The following is a 13,919-nucleotide window of genomic DNA, read 5'->3' as shown; positions in this document are numbered from 1 at the left end:
TTTTTGACTGTATTGAAAATATTCTTGATTACTCTTAAGTACCCCTAGGCATCTCCAAGATGTAGATAAGACATATGAAATTTAATAGGAAGATAGCTTTAGAAATTGTGAAGTATTTCCCAAGACAGCTAGTCTGGATTTGTCTGAATTATAAGCTTCATAAAGTTGCCATTTTCCATTTGCAATTAAATCCTTTAAGATATTTGTTTTGAATTCTCTGGATATTTCAGCTGCAGTGTACATACTCTGCTGGCCTACTGAGCTTTCTTCACCGTGTCAGCTTTATGCAGTGTGTGTGACGAAAGCTCCTGGTGGGATGCAGGAAAAATGGGTTCTCCTGTTTCTCGTCATCCCTTAACTGAAGTATATTTTGGCTTAGGAGCAGGCATAGTGGACCTCATTCTTGTTTTATTTCTGCTACATGCTGAGAGTTAGTAGCTCAGTTGTACTTTGCAGCCATTGTAAACCTCTGTGCTTGAAGGAAAACTGTCTTGGTTTTTAGAGTAATAACTGCTTGTCTGAAAAGATGGACAAGGCGATTCTGATTGATCGTGTTGTCAGTGTGCCAGGTGCACTGCAGGTTGTCCTGAATGTTGGGTCAAAGACCAAGCCCAACATATAACATTGTGGTGATAGTTTCTTTTACAGTTCTGCAAGCGGGGCTTCACAAAGCCTCAGAGTGCAAGTTTGAGTGAATGTCATATTTATGCATAGCACCATTAGTGTATAATACATGCAAATCTTGGTCTCCTTGTTTACCTGAAGAAGATGCTAAACCATATTCTTTCTTTGCTTTCTTCCTTCTTGTCGTAAGTACTAGAGTATACCTTGAAAACATCCAGCTTATTTTCTAACATATGATCCTGTAATTCCTCTAGCAGAACCTGTGTGTTACAAACCCATCCCAAGAAACAAGATGTTGAGTAAGTGGACTAGATTTAAATAAAAACAGGCACCACAGTCAAAAACAAAACTGGAAGTGTTTTCAAGGGAGAAATATGTTAACAGGAAGACTTGGTAGTGAAAGAGCCATTACATAAAGGCATTATGGAAATACAGTGAAATGAGGGATAAATAGATGTGCTCATGCACACAATCTGTATCTCTCTTGAAGAGATACAGAAGAATAATAGTCCGTGTAGTGAAAGAGTATCTTCCCACTGAAGCATACGATTAAATCTTGTGAAATAAAATCTGAATGATTGGGAATTGTGTATCGTATGTTGATAACTCCCAAGCTGCAAGGCTGTGTTAACGTAGCTGCCCACCTCCAAGCCAAGGAGAAATATTTCTGAGCAAGCAGAGCCATCAAAATCAACAAAACTATTATAAATGCAAACTTATCTTTGATACATGGTAGTCATTAAGTAAAAAATCAGTGGAGGTTTCTGGATACTTTATTTTAAATGTTTGTATTTTGGAATAGCAGAGTTTGAAGTTCAGAAGAATAAACTACTGGCTATCACAGTGATCACTTACTGAGCCCTTCTTTGCTTTGTCTGTATTTCTTTCTTGCCCATGTAGGCAAATCAGGCTAAAAAGTTTTCAGGTAGCAGCTGTATGTTCCTGCCTTGTTCTGTCACCTCAGTTGTACCAGGTACTGAACCAAATCTGAGAACTGGTAATTTAAAAGTATAGCCTTTAAAAAAAAAATGGGGTGGGGGAGAAAGATAGTTTTAACTCAGATTAGGTCCTTGCTCTGGTTTAACTCGGATCTGATTTTCTGAACCGCTTCACTATGCATTGCTACAAACAGTTCTGTCAGCACAGCTGAGAGGGGGTAGTGTGGGTAGGGGGTGGGACCGCTTAAGTCGTATTGCAAAGATGTGTTTGGGAATATGTCCTTTGATTCTAAGACCTGGGGCAGGAGCGGTCTTTGTTCTGTATTTGTTCTCTATGACACAGTGGGGTACTTGTTATCTGTCCGGATGAAGTCGAATACAGCTTTCCCTTGGGTTGGATTTAACATTTCTCAGCATAAGAAATTGTCCTCAATTTTTAGAAATTTCAAGCATGTTCTGATAATGGCGGCATGAAAGCTCCAGGTTATCTCACTCAGTGTTATGTCCACTTGTGATAATTAAACTTTTATTTCCAACAAGATGCAATAGATGCTTAACTACCATGCTATGTGAGATTTCATATCTGTAGCAAATGCCAGCTAGTATCCTGACTTGTACTTTATTTCTTAAGACATGATTTTCTGTTGTCAGTGACTCAGAAACAGACAATGACATTTTTGGCACACAGTGCCATTTGTTCTCCATTGTTGCTCCTTCTAAATAGGTTATAGCTCTTGATTTCTAGCATTACATTCATGTGAATCATCCCACCAACTTCACTAATATCAGATAGGTTGAATGTACGTTCCTGCAGGAGTGCTTTAAGTTCTTGTTCATTATCTTCCCAACATCATTCTGTGGGCAATTAAAGATTATTTTTTTTTCAGTTTTGTCTTTTCATTCTTTGCTCTGTTAGTTCTACTCTCCTTGTCTTTCTTTGTGGTGAATATTTAAGTAGTCATAAAAATTAGGATAAATCCCTAAGGAGCAATTGTGGGAGGACCACACCAAAATAACCAGAAGTTTGAAATCTTGGCTATGTGAGGTAGTTGGTTGAGGGAGGAGGGGAGGAATGGAAATATGCTGAGATGGGAAATCTAGTTCCCTAATGATACCAACCTATACCTGCATTTTCTTGGGATGAGAGAGAGAGAACGAATACCTGGTTTGTATCAGACAGAAATTGAATTTTTAAAAGCTAGTAGGCTGTTCCTTTGAGAAGATCAGATGTTGTCTACCCAGGGAGGTCCAGAGGAAACATTTAAAAGAATATTGTTTAGAAAATTCCTGCAAATTACAATCTTTAGGGAGTACTACTAACAGGAATATAAGAAAGCTTTATACCTGTGGTAAACTATCCAGCTTTCCACAAAAGGACCGTGGTGTACGTAACACAGTATTTTTTCTTTGTTTGCCTGTTCTATCTGCATTTATCTGCTGTTCTATAGCAGTATAGGATAGCAGATCAATAAATTTTAATGTTTTACTTTATGGGAAATGCTGGTAACTCCCAACATCTGCCCCCTGTCGTCCGTCTCCCCCCCCCCCCCCCCCCGGCAAAAAAAAGAGTAATGTGAGGCTGGCCGAACATGGGAATGGGGCCCAGAGAAGTTGTGGAATTACCATTGTTGCACATGTTCAGAACTTGACTGGACAAGTACCTCAGCACCCTGTTCGGGTAAGACCTGCTTTTTTAGGAGGTTGGACAAGTTGACCTCCAAAGGTCCCTTCCAGTATGCATGATGCTGTGGTGCAGTGCCTCTGTGTTTTGGATAAGAAACATGATACTTGTCAAGGTCTACTTTTGTGTCAGTTGTCAACTTGAGTTGTCGTATGTAAAAATCTCCAGTGATTCTACCTTTACAAGACATGTTGTGCCCTTTCTGTTGTTTGGACATGTCTACCAGTGCTGCAGAACAACCGAGCATGTTTGTTCCACCATGGGACTGTGGCGAGGTTGACCAGTGGAAGTGGACAACGGGAAGTTTGGTCCGAGGAAAACACTCGATAGCTTTGTTATTCCCATGCTCGTTCTGTAATGGCAGGGTGAATGAAACCAGGCGACTGGAGTAGAGTGGGTGAGGGGAAGTTTGGAATGAGGAGTTGAGTTGGCAGTGTCTCTGTGAAAGCACTCGAAAGGACGAATGAGGACAGCTTGGGGAGGGAGTGGAATGGCACTAGAAGCTCTTGGGGTGGAATGAAGCCAAGTAGGACTGGGAGCTTGTGAGAGAAATATGAGAGGATGATTAAGAGGCACTTAAATATGGGGAAAGAGGAGGAATTGAGGATGAGAGAAGCATTAGGGTCATACTTAAAGCTCAAGAGAGGAAGGTCAGACAAAAAACTGAATAGGTCCTTATCAGGTAAGCACCTTCATTCTGCGCATTGACAAAGGCAGAAGTGCAGTGAAAAAAAGCAAATGTGATTATGCTTTCTGTACTGGGTTTGTGTGGCAAGGTTTTGGTAGCGGCAGGGCTACAGGGGTGGCTTCTGTGAGAAGCTGCTGGAAGCTTCCCCCATGTCTGATAAAGCCAAAGCCAGCCGGCTCCAAGACAGACCCGCCACTGGCCAAGGCCAAGCCCATCAGTGATGGTGGTAGCGCCTCTGTGGTAACATATTTAAAAAGGGAAAAAAGTTGCTGGGGCACAGAAACTGCAGAGAGACGAGTGAGAACATGTAAGAGAAACAACCCTGCAGACCCCCAGGTCAGTGAAGAAGAAGGGGGAGGAGATGCTCCAGGTGCCGGGGCAGAGATTCCCCTGCAGCCCGTGGGGAAGACCATGGTGAGGCAGGCTGTCCCCCTGGAGCCCAGGGAGGTCCACGATGGAGCAGATCTCCATCTGCAGCCCAGGGAGGACCCCACACTGGAGCAGGTGGGTGCCCAAAGGAGGCTGGGACCCTGTGGGAAGCCCATGCTGGACCAGGCTCCTGGCAGGACCTGTGGCCCCATGGGGGACCCACGCTGGAGCAGTCTGTGCCTGAAGGACTGCAGCCCGTAGGAGGGACCCACGCTGGAGCACTTCATGAAGGACTGCAGCCCGTGGGAAGGACCCACAATGGACCATTTCGTGAAGGACCGTCTCCCATGGGAGAGACCCCATGCTGGAGCAGGGGAAGAGCGAGGAGTCCTCCCCCTGAGGAGGAAGGAGCAGCAGAGACGATGTGTGATGAACTGACCCCAACCCCCATTTCCCATCCACCTGCGCTGCTGTGGGGAGGAGGTGGAGAAATCTGGAGTGGGGTTGAGCTGGGAAGGAGGGAGGGGTGGGGGGAAGGTGTTTTAAGATTTGGGTTTATTTCTCATTACCTTATTCTGGTTTCATTGGCAATAAATTAAGTCAATTTTCCCTAAGTTGAGTCTGTTTTGCCCATGACGGTAATTGGTGAGTGATCTCTCCCTGTCCTTATATTGACCCACAAGCCCTTTGTTATATTTTCTCTCCCCTGCCCAGCTGAGGCAGGGAGTGATAGAGTGGCTTGGTGGGCACCTGGTGTCCAGCTGGGGTCAACCCACCACACCTTTGTTTTGTTAATGACTTGGATGATGATGGTGTAGAGAGTACATTTATTGATTTTACAGCGAGTATGAGACTGGGAGAGGGTTCAAGTTCTGTGAAGAATAAATTCAGAATTTCAAATGGCTTAGAAAAATTGGAGAAACAACATAAAAGAAATAATGCCATTTAAGAGGACAAATGTGAAGTTTAGGAAAAAAAATGCAGTGTGGAAAGGCAGAAAGAGTAGTTTGCTCAGACTAGGGGAGACTAAGAAAGACATGAAAGCAGTCTCCAGGTATGGGAAGGGATACTACAAAGAGAAAGGGCATAAACTTCCCAAGTGTCAGGAAGTAAAGGGCTGTGGCAAAAGTTAGGGGAAAATATTCTCCTAAAAAGGGTAGTTTGACATTGGAACAATTTCTGTTTACAGCCAAAATACTCATACTATGTCAAACAGAGTAGTTTAGCTGTCAGTAATACTGGGGGATGTGATTTCTCTGTAATTGCTGGAGAGTGTACACTACCACCCACCTTGCATGGAGAGGAGAACTTCAGCTTTGGTGAGTGAGGTTTCCCCTTGCCTTCCATTCCTCCAGGCTGTCAACCACAGTTGGGGGAAGCAGAGCAAAAGGCAGGAGGTCTGACAGTTTGGATGTCCATTGGGCACAAGATGAGGTTCAGGCATGAACTTGGCTAACAAGATGAATTTATCTTTAGGGAGGTTGTGGAGTATTCATCATAGGTATTCTTTTAAAAGAATTTAGCCAAGAGCCCACTGGACAGAAACTTAGATGTAGATGACGCTAACTTAAGTAGGAGAGTATTTTTACTTTCTCCACGTTGTTTTTTGTATAAGACTGATTTTAGTGCATGGGTGCTGAGCTAAGTTTGTGCAGGCAACCTTAAATTCGCTATTTCCTGGTAGTTGTAGACTTGACAATGTTTTAATAGTGTCTTTGGGTAAGGAAGGCACACATAGTAAGTGTATACTATCATCTATGGAAACATGATATAGACACTTTTTAAGGTTTTATTCATTTGCCGGGTGATTTTATCCAGCTTGAAGGTGTTTTAATGCACTTAGAAGAAGGGTTGCCAATAGAATGAGTCTGTCATACTGGGGAGTCTGGAACTGGACACAGCACTCCAGACATGTCTCAGCAGTGCAGAGTAGAGGAGAAGGATCATGTCCCTCAACCTTCAGGCAGTGCTTTTCCTAAAGCAGCCCAGGATGTTGTTGCCAGGATCTTCTTCACTAATTTGTTTCTTCAGGTCTCATTTTAAACTTTTGAGCAACATTAGATATATAGTCGAGAAAAGATTTCCTGCTTTCAACTAAATCATGGATTTTTCCCTTTCCAGTCTATAGTAGGCTGAAATAATATTCATTATGTTTTGTGAAGTCAGAGACAGTAACTCAAAAGGTGTATCCATTGGAATGGAGAAATTTGCTTCAGCTGACTCTTGCAAGACTGAGAAATAGTTTGAAGTTGAGTAATTTTTAGGTATAGATTTATTTGGTAGTTGCTTTCCATTTAGTTTGAAGCCTGTACTTAATTCTCATGGTAGTTAAACATCTGGCTAGTTAACACATTTTAGTGGGAATATAAAAACAATATATCTCTGCTGTACGGGGCATGGTTTGAAAGCATTTGAGTCCTAATTTCAAATAATTTTCGATGTGGAGTTCATGCTGTTTGAGGTTTTAGGTGCTTTTGGTTTTGAACGTCTCTGAGGACAATGCTCTGTCCCCTGTCCCTCTCCCCATATTTTTTTTTTATCTTTATCAGATTTTTTGTGTCACCTTCCAGATTTGTACCGAGTCTGCTAAACTTCATTTACGTCAAGAAAGCTTGTATTTTGTCTAGCATTGCTGATCTTTTATTACAAGGTTTGTTTGGGTTTTTTTTTAATTACTTCCCATCTGCTTTTCCCCCCTCATTTTCTTGGTTTTTTTCCTGCATCCTTTTTGATGGCTTACAGTAGAATTTAGCAACGAAGCATGGAGAGTCCAGAAGTTTTGGTTTCTCTAAGATTTTCTTTCTATTTCTTTTTCCCTCCTTCTCCAGCACAAGGAATTTAGGACGAATGGGTTTTGCTTCTTCGGACTATGTCACATCTTTAAGCTGTTGTAACTGAAATGTTTCTTCTGCTTTCATTTGGGAGTAGGTTAAAAACATAAAGGATTGGAGGGTTTGCTACATTATCATGTGGATTCTTGAAACATCTTTTTTACTGTGCTGTAATGGTTCTAGGTAGTTGATGTGGTATTTTTCTTTGCAGATTCATTTTGTCCTGTGTTTATACTGCTAATGCGGCCTTATAATGCTCAGTACAGCTTTCATTTAATTACAAAAAAAGCATTCTTGTTTATGTAAGGATACTTTAAACATGGTGCTATTTCAGTGCAGGTTTTACTAAAAATAGTCAGTTATGTGAGAAAATGTTTGTATTACTTATAATGTGCTTTTTAGGAGTCTCTTGTTACACTCAGTGAGGCTGATGCTGGTTTGTATTTTTTCCATGTGACACGCAGCATAACGTATCTCTGCTTTTTCTTGTGTTAATTTTCATGTAGTCTTGGGAGGGAATATGATCAGCTGCTATAGAGGTTGACATAAAAGTAAGAACTTTAACATGGACAGACCTTAGTACACATGTATTTTGTTTACGTGACTTTTTAGGGATAGACGTTATCCATGTGATCATAAGGTGACATGAAGGTAGAATAACATAATGGATTGTTTACCCTTGTCCTGTAGTTACTGTTCTTTTATCGATAAACTCTGTTGTAGCTGTTACATTTTTCAGCTACCACACTATTCAAATCAATAAGTTGTGTTTAACAGCAGCATTCCTTCTAAAAAGGCATCTAATCGGAGTCTGAAAGAGTTATGAAGAGTCCGCTACTTCCTGTGACTTAATAGTCATTGTCTTTTCTGAGAGTGATTATTTATTAATGTTAACCCAAAGAATGATAAAAGAGGTTTTAAGGGAAGTCCTTTGTTACTCATTTTAAAATAATATCTGGAATAATAAGGAAATCCTAGAAGATGAGAAAAGTGCTGATGGTGTGTCAGTACATGGTAGAAGAGGGCGGTTCTATCCAAACAGTAATATTGTTTACATGATTGTCACAACTTGGGTAAAGTAAGGGGATCCTAATAGAAAATTCTATTAATAAATAATTAAATGACAGAATAAACTCTATTTGTTCAGATAATGAGTTTGCTTGATTACAGTTACTGCTTCTGTATAATAGATTTAAGATTTTGTGAAGGGAGGACTTTAAGGTAAATCTCATTCAAACTTCAAGGCTGTTTAGTATCAGTAAAATAGCCACGTCACAAGGCACTTAATGTCTTTCCAAAAAAGTTTTAAGTAACAGTTTTTAGGAGTGGTAGACTTCCATAAATACTGCTTAGGAGTGATCTTGGGATATAATGTTGAATCATTACTAGTAACATCTGTTTTAAACCCAAGATTGGTAAAATGATAAATAGTAAAAAATTTATGTGGTATTATCCAGTTATTTGTCAAGGTAGGTCTACAGTCTAAAAGACTAAATTAAAAAAGGAGGTCAGGTCTTCAGAACTGAAACAAGGAAATCAGGAAAAGTGGGGCACTTCTGAGAAGCTGCCACTCTAGCAGTGTGTGTCCTGTGGAGTTTGGCTTGCATAATGCTGTCAGTTGGGATTTAAAAAATGGAAGGGGATGGAGAAACTGGAAAAAAATTAGTTTGAGTTAGAATCAAAATTTTGTACAAAGAGACTCTGCTAAGCTTTTTCAGTTTACCAGAAAGAAGAGATAGGACTTGACTGTAGCATCTAATCAAGTAAGGGAAAAACAGAGACAAAACTTAACATACAAAGGCATAGTAATAACTAGTGACTGAAGCCTGAAGCCGGAGTAATTCAAACTGGAAATAAAGTACAAAAGACAGTGACTAGCCTTTCAGACTATCTCAGCAAGTGATGAACTTTTTAGCTCTTAATAACTTGAGTTTGGGCGTGGATGTCTCTCTGGAAGAACTGCTGTGGTTAAAAACAAGTTACTGGTGTCAGAAATTGGTAGCTGGAGAAAATAAAAGGCCTCTGTTTAACAGGAGGTAATTCTGATATGATTTTGTGGGCCTGTCTAGCCTGAAACTGAATCTTCCAAGCAAAAATCATGAATTTGTGGGGATGTTTTTTTGTCAGCCTAAGTTGCATCTCCAGTCTCTTTCTTCTTACTCATCTGCTGCTTCAATCTGCACCTTTGAGTTTGGCAGTACCTGGCTGAACTCTGCTCTATCATGCATTCTGCACCTACAAAATTTAAGATGGTTCTCCTCCTTAGTAAGGATTCATTCAAACTGGTAGGAAATGCATGTTTTCCACAAAATAGACAAAGAATTTAAAAGATTGGTTTAGAATGATTGGTGACTTTTCTTTAGCCCTTGTCTTGGAGTGGTTACTACTAGGACAGAGTGTTTAGGCTTGAGGCTAAACCAAACAATTTGATACATCTGTTCGACCTCATTGAAATGGTTCATGTAACAGGTAGAATTTAGTTTTTTCAAGGACTGTGTTTGGGTAACTTTGCTTAATAGCATGGTAAGTAAAAGCTCTCAGTATGTATGGCAAAAGGATCCACAATAAAAAGAGAACAGTTGTTCCCCCATTTTTTCTCTGCTAAAAAGGAGCTGGAGGTGCTGTGGGATGGCAAGCTGCATAATGCCAGCACTGTGTGCTTGTGGCAATGAAGGCAAACTCAGTCTGCTGTTGTATTGGTAAGGAGCGTACCTAGGGTGCTGTGTCTGGTTTGTCCCCTGATTTCAAGAAAGACGTTGAAAAATTGGAGAAGGGCTTGCAGGTGGCCACCAGGATGATTAGAGTGTTAGAAGGATGATTAGCATGTTAGAGAACTCAGTATTTGGAGAAACGTTCAAGTTTGTAGAGGAGAGAAGGCTTGGAGAGATTTCATCAGTCATCCAATACCTAGAAGGTAGTTGTGGAGAAGTTGTTTTCTGTTCACAAAGATGCGTGGTGAGAGAATAAATTTCATCGGGGTGTAAGAAAAAGAAAACCTGTTATAAATATTAAACATTGGAGTAAGTTCCTCAAAGGGATGGTGGAATCTCCCTAACTGGAAATATTGAGGGCTCATCTTAGCAGCACCCTGGCTTCCCTGATGTAAAGACCTGTAAGGCCTAATGAATTAAGGTCCAACAGAAGGTGGGAGACCGGATCATTTCCAGAGACCTTTTCTGACCTAGACTGCTCTATGATGCCATGGTTAGAGCTGTGAGGTAGCAGGGTTGTGGATTAGTCAGTAGCAGAGCTGTCTAAAGAAGTCTGATTACAGTTACTGACTTAGGCAATTAATGGAAATACTAGATTTTCAATTTTTAAAGCTGACCCAGTAAGGAAAATAAAATATACTTGCCTTGGTTTTTTATCTTTGTTCTTTTTATTGTTTTGTAGTAGAAAGTAAAAGAAGATCTACTGATGCGAAAAAATTCAAAATACAAGCGTGATGCAGTCAGAATTTTAAGATCAAGTTAATTTAAATATTGAGCTAAAAGTATAATGTTTATATTATTCACATTGTTTGTATATATATTTATATAATAATGTAGTGCTGCTTTATGACAATCCAGCAGAAGCAAATCTGTGGACTGCATGTGTTTCACAGGGCTATTTGCTTTGCCTGCCAGATAGCTGAAATTAGCTGAACTTATTGGTTCAGCTGGCCAAATAGCATGTCTCAGGCAGAGGGCAGAGCAAAGACTTTTGAGATACTATATTAGTAAAGCTGGGAGAAATGATAAAATTGAAGAAACAGGTGTCCTACAGCAGGAGAAGCTGTGGGCAGAGCTGTAAGGCAGATTTCTTGAGGCAGATGCTGCTGCAAAGAGGAGGTACGTACACTGTGGGAATTTGGGGTGTTTTAGTCTGATTGTGAAATAAGGTATCTTGATGCACTGATCTCTTCAGTAGCCCTGCATGCTCATTTCAGATGCACATGATTTGGTTCCGCATAGCATCCATTTTGCATATTTCTGTCATCAGAGTATCTGCATTAGATGCAGAGTAGTCAAGTGGGGTGGTGTTACTTATTCCTTGCATGTGCACATTCTGGAAGGTGTTGGAGGAAGCAGAAAGCTGGATGCACCTCTCACCTTTCCCGAGTCTCTTTTTGTCCACCTCCTTACCATGGAGTCTGGAGTAGAATTAGAAATACCTTGCTGTTTACAAGGATCTGGGCTACAGACCTGGATTCACTGCATTTCCAGCTGATTTGTCTGTCTTCTTTTCAGGAGTCTTCAGTTAATGGCAGGCAGCCCTGCTGAAAGTCACACTATTACTTAAGAGTGAAGGGGGAGAGGGAAAAAAAGTGGTTTTAAAGTACTAGACACATATGCATATGTCTGGGGTTTTTTAGCAGCTTTTGATGGTAGCCTAAGCAGAAATCATTTCCCTAGAGTTTTCCAGTCTCTCTCTCTCTTTCTCTCTTCTTCTGTGGCTGTCCTGCAAATTACTTTGGTGTCTCTCCTAAGAGAAGGCTCTTTTAATAGTCTTCGAGTTTTTCTGTGTTCAGAGGCCTTTTTCTCTCCCAGCTGACCCATGGGATTGCTTGAGAGAAGATGACATTAAAAAAAGATTAAAAATTCTGGCTTTGTCCTGTAACTGCTTAGTATGTACAGAGATGAGGCTATTGAGAGTCAGTCTTCTCCACCCCATCTTTCAAGCCAGAATCCTGTTAAAACCAACAGTCTAGTACAATCATCTTAAAATCTCATCCAAAACAGTGTTTTTATAAACTATCACAGGGCAGTTTCAGGTATATTATGAAGTGATGTTGTGCCAAGTCCTTGTGACTTACCCTTGTGATGTGCACTGACAAGAAAATCTGATTCTGTAATTAAAAAGCATTTCACACAACTGTTTTCCAAATAATTATATTGCTTCAACATTTCTTTTTGTCCTCGTCAGCTGAGATGTAGCCCCATGCACTAGTGGAACAACACAATACAAATCTTCCACTGAATATAGCATTATGACATGTTACATGGGCTTTTTCTGAGGCTTCAATTGCAGGTTGTTAGTTCTTCATAAACATTAATTCCTTGAATTTTCCCTAGCATCTGCTGTTTGTGGAGGATTCTTACTGGTCTTTTAGAGGAAGGTGGTGGTGAAAGGGATCTTCAAATTAATGTCCTGCTTATCAGTGCACACTCATCTTGGGTACTGAGATTGGGAAAGCTAGGGAAGGTTCTTCAAAGTTCTTCTTAAAACAGGAATCCAGTGGTCCACAGTTCTGTGTGTTGAAGGAAATCATTCAGGCTGAATGCCCAGAAAATGGGAAATATACAGAAAGAGGTTATCTGAGAACATCATGTGTTTGAGGAGTTGAGTGATGTGAAAGAACACCTGCAAATTCCTCCTGTGAACACAGTTCTCCCAGGCAGCGTTCTCCTGCCTTCACCGCAGGATCACTTTTTCTGTCACCAGAGTTGCTTGCCTGACTTGTTAGATAACTGTCCATCTGCCTCAACAAAAGTATGGTTCTCCGTACGCTTAATTATTGATATTCTGTGTATTTAAGAGAGTATTGTATTATGTATTCGTGTGGTTTAACCCCTCCCTGTAGGCAGCCAAGCCCCCTCCAGCCACTTGCTCACTTTCCCTGCAATGGGATGGGGGAGAGAATCAAAAGGGTAAAAGCAAGAGAACTCGTGGGATGAGACAAAGCAGTTTAATAGGGAAGGCAAAAGCCGTGTGTGCAAGCAAAGCAAAATAAGGAACTGCAGGTATTTAGCTATTTCCAGGAAATTGTGCTCCATCACCTAACGGTGACTTGGGAAGACAAACACCATAGCTCCAAATATCCCTCCTCTTCCTTCTCTCCCCAGTTTTATATGCTGAGCAGGACGTCCTATGGTCTGGAATATCCCTTGGGTCAGTTTGGGTCAGCTGTCCTGGCTGTGTCCCCTCCCAGCTCCTTGTGCCACCCCCCAGCCTCTTTGGAGAAGCAGAAAAGCCCTTGGCTCTGTGCAAGCACTGCTCAGCAGTAATGTCCTGGTTTGGGCTGGGATAGAGTTAATTTTCTACTTAGTAGCTGGTATAGTGCTGCCCTAAAACATCCCTGTGTTACCAACACCGTTTTCATCACAAATCCAAAACATAGCCCCATACCAGCTACTCTAGAGAAAAATAACTACCCCACACAAAACCAGTATCTGTATTCAAAGCTGTTGCTACTACTCTTGATGATCATTTTGGACCTCGTGTTTTGCTGATAAGACCGTCATGTTGTAAACCTCCCAGGGGCTGTGTTGAGGTTGTGCTGCCTCTTTTTGTATTATTTTTTTTATTTGATCATGTTTACATGCATATGTTTATGAAGGTCATTTCCAGCATTTCAAGAAAGTTAAACTGAAATAATTAACATTTCAGTGTGTGGAATCGTGTTGACTCTGCCTTGTGTAAACAACCAAGTTGCTGACATGGTTGGGACGCTAATGCATATAGCTCATAGTCCTCTGCTTTTTGAGCTTACAGGGTAGATAACACTGGAAGGTAGCTGCCGTGCAAATAACCTTTAGTGTCAGCTGCAGTCATGTACTTTATCAGCAAGTTCCACCACCATTTGGTAGAATGCAAAGATGTACTGAGATTCAGGGATTTTGGGATCCTTGCCAGTTTCTTTGTATTCTAGTGGTTAAAGATACTGCTCTTCTAGCATTTATTACTCCCCTCCTGTGCATCTTCCCTCTGGCTTTTTGCAGCTGTATGGAGCGTGGTCTAGGCAAATAGGTAAATTTTCTGGAAATTGTGATAAGTCTTAAGAAGTCTATATTAAATGTGTGGAAAAA

General features: G+C 40.9%; 1 protein-coding gene across 12 annotated transcripts in view; it reads left to right on the top strand.

The window, feature by feature from the left end:
- ARB2A (ARB2 cotranscriptional regulator A) overlaps positions 1–13,919 on the top strand; it is a 272,845-nt gene that overhangs the window by 6,312 nt on the left and 252,614 nt on the right. Inside the window, exon 1 of one of the 12 annotated variants that reach the window (XM_069777133.1) lies at positions 1,536–1,597. The exons of the other annotated variants lie outside the window; for them this stretch is intronic. Within the exon in view, the coding sequence (XP_069633234.1) occupies positions 1,561–1,597 (37 nt within the window). The 5' untranslated portion in view covers positions 1,536–1,560. Of the gene's footprint in view, positions 1–1,535; positions 1,598–13,919 lie in introns of those variants that run through there. 12 annotated transcript variants of the gene reach the window in all.

Source organism: Haliaeetus albicilla, chromosome Z, assembly GCF_947461875.1.
Source record: "Haliaeetus albicilla chromosome Z, bHalAlb1.1, whole genome shotgun sequence".
Taxonomy (NCBI): Eukaryota; Metazoa; Chordata; class Aves; order Accipitriformes; family Accipitridae; genus Haliaeetus; species Haliaeetus albicilla.
The sequence above is the reverse complement of the archived record's forward strand: the minus strand, read 5'-3'. Positions and strand labels throughout refer to the sequence as shown.